The following is a 6869-nucleotide window of genomic DNA, read 5'->3' as shown; positions in this document are numbered from 1 at the left end:
GACCAGGGCCAAGGCAGCCCCACCGGCTGTGGGGCCTGAGACCAGGGCCAAGGCAGCCCCACCGGCTGGGGGGACTCACGGCAAGGGTAAGGCAGCCCCACCGGCTGTGGGGCCTGAGACCAGGGCCAAGGCAGCCCCAGCAGCGGTGGGGGGGAATGGAAAGGCCAGGAGCAGGCACCTGGAGCCTGCAGCACCTCCCCCTGCAGTGCGTGGGGAACCACACAGCCCACCTGCCAAGCAGCAGCGCAGGGAGTGGCCGAAGCGTAATCCCAAGGAGCGCCAGCCCTACTCCCCATGAAGGGGGGAAGGTAGTATTGAGTGTGGGGTGGAGTGGGGTGGGGTGGCTCACCATTCCTCCTACTCCTGCCAGGGACCCTGGCCAAGCACTGCATAGAAGCGCACACACACCTTTAAGCAAAATATATTAGATTTATTTTTTTTTATAAACATTAGAAAATTTTTAATTTTTTATAACAACAACAAAGGAAACCTTTATTTTAATGAAAACCATTATTTTCAAACACAGTAATAAAAAAATAAAAACGCCACAGTCAGGGGCCTTGCTGGTCGTGAGCATCCTGCCTGCAGGATGTCTTTATGGCCCGGACGTCCCGCTCCAGGCGGGTGACCCTCCGTTCCAAGGAGCGCACTGCGAAAGGAAAGATGGTATTAGTGATGTATGCTGCAGCATCCCCCCATGAGCACACCAAACACTAGAGTCACTACTTACTTGTTCTGCGCACCGCCCCCTCTAAGCGGCTGAAGGACCGCATGAGATCTGGCGTCACAGCCACAGCAGCTCCATCACCTGTCACAGAAAAGAAGGGGTGTTGAGGAGGTGAGGGATGGGAGTGGGGAGTGCACAACCAGAACTGTAGTGAGGGAGTGGGTGGGCAGGTGGAATGGTGCACAACCTGGCAGGGAGGAGGCCACATACGTGTTCATTTGGATGCCACTAGACTGATGTGCACCACTCCCTCTCCAATGAATGCAGCCTCTTCCCCAAGCCCCCAAACAGAAGGTGCGTGGAACCAGCACCAACCCCTGCTTGTGGTAGGGCTGTGGACTTACCAGGTGGTGCGGTGGGTGGGCTGCAGGGAGGTTGCTCTGGGGGGGCCGCCTCAGGAGGGGGGCCTCCCTCCCCACTGCCCTCCTCTGCTGGGTGCTGCTCCTCCTCAGCTGCAACAGGCTCCTCCTGGCACACAGCCCGGAGGCGGGCACGTTGAAGCCCTGTGAAGGTAATAGGCAGGTATGCATCAGTTAGTGGGCCAGGACATTCATTGCGCAATGAGATGCCACATTGGAACCCACATTACATGGGCATGGTAAGCAGTTCTAGGGGCCACTGCCTACATGGAACCAGGATGGGGGATGGGCTTTGCACCTGGCTGCCAACATGCATTATACATGGGCTGGGATGGAGAAATGACAAGTTGGCCAAGGCACTGGCATGAGGCTGAGTGCAACCACCACACAGAGGGGCAGGCAATGATTATAGCAGGTGGTGCAGGGCAGCTTCAGCATGGCTGCAGTGTTGGGGGATGGGGCACAGTGATACAAAGGGTACTTACTTGTTGGCCGGCGCTCCTCCCACGAGGGTCGCCCAGCCCGATCCCACAACTCGTGCAGGAGGGTGTAGAAGGGGGGCTGGGCTCTCCTAGGAGGGCTACCCCGGTAGCACTCCAGAGCCTCAAAGAAGGCCGCCTTTAGGCCTTTAAACTTGCTCCGGCACTGCTCAGCAGTGCGGGAGTAGCCCGCGATGGAGAGGCTCCTTGCAGCCCTCCTGAAAATATCAATAGTCTGGAGGCTGGAGCTCCTCATGAGGCGCTCCGACCTTCCAGACTGCAGGAGGAGCTCAAGGAGCATCTCCATCTCGGGCTCCTGCCAGTAGGCGACCCTCCGAGGCTCCATCTTGACCGGGGTAGGCCTGACGTACGCGCCCCCTGTTGACGTTTTTCGGAACTGCGTACATGCGCAAAGAAGCGGCCGATGCCAATAAGCACGGTTTGCCCTTCGGAGACATACGCTCCCCCTGTTGACGTTTTCCGAGATTGCGGACGTCCGCAAATAAGCGGACGATGGTGATAAGCACGGTTTGCCCTTCGGGCTACATTTAGGATGATTTCACGTTGCGCAGTTTGACTGGAGTTTATTATTATTACTAATTTATATAGCACCATCACTGTAGATGGTGCTGTACAGAGTAAACAGTAAATAACATGCATGTGGGCGTACATAGCATATATATTATTGCATACATGTGGGCGTACATAGCATATATATTATTGCATACATGTGGGCGTACATAGCATATATATTATTGCATACATCTGGGCGTACATAGCCTAGAGTTGATTGCACACAAGTGGGCATACGGCTGTTACTCTGGGGTAAAGGACTGGAAGGACTGCACAGGGGAAGAAGCACAGTCCAATTTTATGAGGCAGGCTGTCAGCGGCGGTTAGCCCACAGGAACTCTCTGACAGCATCCCGCACCTTGTGCCCTTCCCGGGTGTGCCGATTGGCCTCATTGACGTAGGGCTCGCCCAGAGTAGCCAGCTCAACAGAATTGTGCTCCGCCGCCTCCACGAGCATGGCGTGCCCCTTGGTTTCGCAGATGTTGTGCAGGATGACGCAAGCACTGATGACCGAAGGGATGTTTTCTTCGGCCAGCTCCAGGCGCACGCCTATGCTCCGCCACCTCCCCTTGAGGCGGCCGAACGCCTGCTCCACCACAAGGCGTGCTCGCCTAAGACAGCGGTTGAAGTGGGCTTGCTGTGGAGTGAGTGCCCCACCATAGGGTTTCATCAACCACTCACGCAAAGGGTACGCGCCATCCGCAATAATGAGGGGTGGAATCTGCTGGCCGTGCAATCTGATTGTTGGATGGGTAGGCACGAAGACACCTGCATCCATCGTCTCACAGAGGCCTGAGTTGGCAAAGACATAGGCATCATGGTTCTTGCCGCTCCATCCTATTTCCACATTGATGAACCGCCCCTTGTGGTCGCAGGTCCCCTGCAGAATCATGGAGTACTCATCCTTCCTGTTTATGTATTCTGAGGCTTGGTGTATCGGAGATTGGAGAGGAATATGGCTGCCATCCACCGCGCCCACACAATGAGGGAACCCCAGCTCCCCAAAACCATGCATGATCTGTGGGGCAGAAAACACAAAGGGCATATTAGTGACAGCGCCATTGTTCCGAAGTTGCGGACCTCCGCAAAAGTGAGTGCCTGTTCCCAGCGCATTCCCCCACCCCATCCCCCATCCCCCACTCACCTCTGCCACGTTCCCAATCTTGACTGTACGAGATAGGAGGGTCACTTCCATGGCAAAGCACACCTCCAGGACTATTTGTGCCGCCGTAGAGCAGCCTACCCCGAACTGCTCTGCTGTGGTCCTGTAGACGCAAGGGGTAGCCAGCCTCCATAGGGTGATGGCTAGGCGTTTCTCCACTGGGATAGGTCTACGCATGACAGTCAACCTCCTGTCCAGATGCGGCCGCAACTCCTCCACGATTTCAAAAAAGGTGCCCCTGCTCATGCGGAAATGGCTCAGCCATTGCTCATCGTCCCACTCCTTCAGGACAAAGTTCTCCCACCAGTCCTTGCTCCTCGGCCGGACCCAGAAGCGGCGGCGTGTCTCGCGGACGTAGTCGCCATACGCGGCCAGCATGGCTAGCCTCGTTCGGCAGAGGGCGGCCCGCAGCTTGCTGCGGCGGAGTAGCCACCTCCCCAGTTGTTCCCGCAACTGCCGCCGCCTGGCAGCCACCTGTGCACGGAGGCGCTGATACTCCGACAGAAGCAAGATCAGCATGGCTATGGCCGCGCAAAGATCGTCACGGTCCTCGTCAGGGAGCATAGTTGCCCTCTCTTGGCTATCGTTTCCCGCACAGACGCGCACACACAGCCACCTCTGCTGCCCTGATATGCTGCATCCGGACAATGCGCTTCCGCTGGCGCAGCTGTTTCTGCCAGATGTGGGTTGGCTCCTTGGGATGGGGCACAGGGCACAGAGGCGGTCATCGCCGCCGACACCTCAGAGGCATGATGGGAGATGTAGGCACAGAGTGGCCATGCAGACGATTGACCTCGGGTCATATGACACCCGCCACGACCCCCATCAGGAAGTGAGCGCATCAATGTTGACCCTCAACAGCACCAGCAGCACTTCGGCTGGCACTGGCACTGCCGCCGCTGCCGCCGCCAGGGCCGGCGGCGGCATCGCTGACGGCTGCGCAAGTTTGCGGTCTTTCGGACGTGCGCAAACCGTGCAGCGAGCGAAAAAAAAAGCCGCGGCATTCAGGCCGGTGTGGCTGCGCAACCGTGCTCGCGGCGGCAGCAGCACAACCGGCGCAAACTTCCGCCATAAATCGAAGGCAGGTGTGGATGATGAGGCGTCACGGCTGAACGGGAAAAGCCGCTTTCACCGCTCCTCAACGACGGAACACCCGGTACGTCTAGCAACGCCCCAACTGTCAGGATTTCCCCGGATTTGTCCTGGTTTTTGTTCTTTCCATGGTGTCAGGGGGGATTTTCTATAATTTTCAGTAATGTCCTGGAATGACACACCTTCCCCTTTAAGGCTGCCATTAGCATGGCAGGAGGGAATGACATGCTTTCTTGAGGCACATCATTCCCCCACCCCGAGCTCCAATTGAGGTCTTAAAGGGGAAAGTGGGTCATTCGTGGACATTCTAGAAAAGGCCCCAATTGGAGTGGATGGTGGTGGTGCAGAATGAAATCCTTTCCCCTCCTCCACTCCAATCGGGTTCTTTAAGGTGGCGGGGGAATAACGTACTTTCTGCAGGACTCAGAAAGCTGCTTCCCCCCCACACACACTAGGTGTCCTCTTTTTTGGTTTCCCAAATATGGTCACCCTACTCGAAGTACTACTACATTTGTTTCTTTAAGGCACCACTACTTTATCTCTTTGTGGTGTGTGGAATATGTGGTAGAAAAAAATAATATTTCTCTAAGGGTTGACTTTGATTGTTCCAATATGGCCTTTTCTACACCTAAGGCTTATCCCAGGACAATGGAGGGATCATCCCTGCCTGCTCCTGGGATCCCCTGTGTGTCATTTGGATGCACAGGAACGATCCTGGGACAATCCTGGGATATAGGGCTGGTGTAAACATGCCCTCTGTTCACCTGGGATTCCACCGACCTACCCCAATATCTCTCACTCCATAGAAGGTTTTATTGGAGTTTAGGATGCTTCTTGTGTGAAGCTTGAATAGAACACTCTTCTGCGATTATGCCGTCAAATTCCCAGTTCTGAGGATTTTCTTCAACTCTACGTCAGATTCTAAATGTCATGGTATGAGACTCTTAGCAATTGTGCATGCATGCACAGTCACGGAGACAAGGAAAATGCACAAGACTGTTGCACGGGCTTGCACAACGCATGGGAATTACAATCACATACTATGCTGAAGTTCCAAATTTTCCTTCATAAAGCTCTAATAGAGAGGGAACAAACAATTAGCACAGTACTAGCCACTTCCAACAAATATGTTTTTTGTACAATTTACATTGTGCACTGAATGATATACATAATAAGAACAAATCCAGAAGGGTAAGCAATGCCAGCTTGTTACAAAGAATTTGTCATAGACCATTTCAGGCCAAGTTGTCTGTTCCCCAATTAATATCTGCTTCCAAAGGAAAGGAGTGAGCAGTTAACATTAGAGATATGTACAATGACAGAATTAAGTGTGCACAGTTCACAGCTATTATCATTAATATAATTAAAGCCAATTTCATTTTCTTAATGAGATCATTCTTACAGAGGCTGGGAAAACCACTGGTGACAGTTTAGTGGTCCAGCTTGTCTGGAATGAAAATCAAAAGGAGATTAACTAGTCAATAGCAGATGTCTTGATTTTGAAAGGATTCCAAAGCAAAAAATATATTAAAAAATAGAGCAATCAGGCTGTTGACTGAAAGGACCCAGAGCCCTGTGGGTGCATCCCAGTGGGCTCCTCCCTGCCATCACTTAAAACACATGTGCTGGTCCCTTTGCCCAAGACACATTGTGGTTTGAAAGGGGGCTGGTGTTACGGTTGGGAGAAAAACATTTTCCCACTTGTGTGTATTCAGTTCAACCATAACTCACAAATCACTGTAGGTTTTGCCCCGCAAGTATTGTAGCATGGATGTAAGAGCACAAACAGGTGTGCAGACTCCAGTGTTTCTCAACACTGGAGTTGTAAGAGGCAATCCCCCCCCCCAAATTTAGAGCATTTCTACCGTTTACCTGTCATCTGGAGTGTACAGTGGCTATGAAAATTGGCAGGCTAAAAGTTGGCAGGGAAGTTGGGGACAAGTGCTGGTCAGAAGATGCATGTGGTGGGCTGGAGTGGACCATGGCAACTGGTTGTTAGGAATTCACAGCTTCCCAGCCCTTTCCAATGTCTGGCTACCTGTATGCCAGAAGTGGCAGGAGGGTACATCTCTGTGGCTCACCCTGGAATACCAGGCACCAGAAGGCTGGGGAAGCTAGAAAGTCCGGGAGCAGGGAAATTAGGCACAAGTGGTTGTGAAAGAAGAACACCTGTCACTGGCAAGTGAGGACCTCTCAGAAGCCTTGTCTGTGAGTAGTATGTTTTCCAGAAACATCCATTTATTGTACTGATTCAAAACTTCCTGATAGCTCTTCCCATCACCTCTTCATGCAAAGTACCATGCAACAGTGGTCTATTATTTCTTAGCAACACATACAAGGTAAGCATCTTTTAAATGTGACGGTAGTTGCTTGAGCACAGATAGATAGGTGTCATTACACACTAGCCAGCACCCGTCTGCTTGCCTGCACCAGGTGACAGAGTGACCAGATGTGGCTTTTTGGTCCAGATGAAATTC

At 52.9% G+C, this 6869-nt stretch overlaps 1 protein-coding gene across 1 annotated transcript; it reads right to left on the bottom strand.

Moving 5' to 3' along the window:
* Positions 1–409: 409 nt before the first annotated feature.
* Positions 410–4162, bottom strand: LOC134392186 (uncharacterized). The gene is made up of 5 exons (XM_063116287.1): positions 3283–4162; positions 2497–3156; positions 1072–1230; positions 731–808; positions 410–649 (listed from the first exon to the last, which is right to left on the bottom strand). Exons 1-4 carry the CDS (start codon positions 3862–3864, stop codon positions 785–787), a joined length of 1425 nt encoding a protein of 474 aa, XP_062972357.1. The 5' UTR covers positions 3865–4162; the 3' UTR covers positions 410–649; positions 731–784.
* Between the last annotated feature and the right edge of the window lie 2707 nt (positions 4163–6869).

The sequence above is a fragment of the Elgaria multicarinata genome, chromosome 2 (assembly GCF_023053635.1).
Source record: "Elgaria multicarinata webbii isolate HBS135686 ecotype San Diego chromosome 2, rElgMul1.1.pri, whole genome shotgun sequence".
NCBI lineage: Eukaryota > Metazoa > Chordata > Lepidosauria > Squamata > Anguidae > Elgaria > Elgaria multicarinata.
This window is presented reverse-complemented; position numbering and strand designations above follow the sequence as displayed.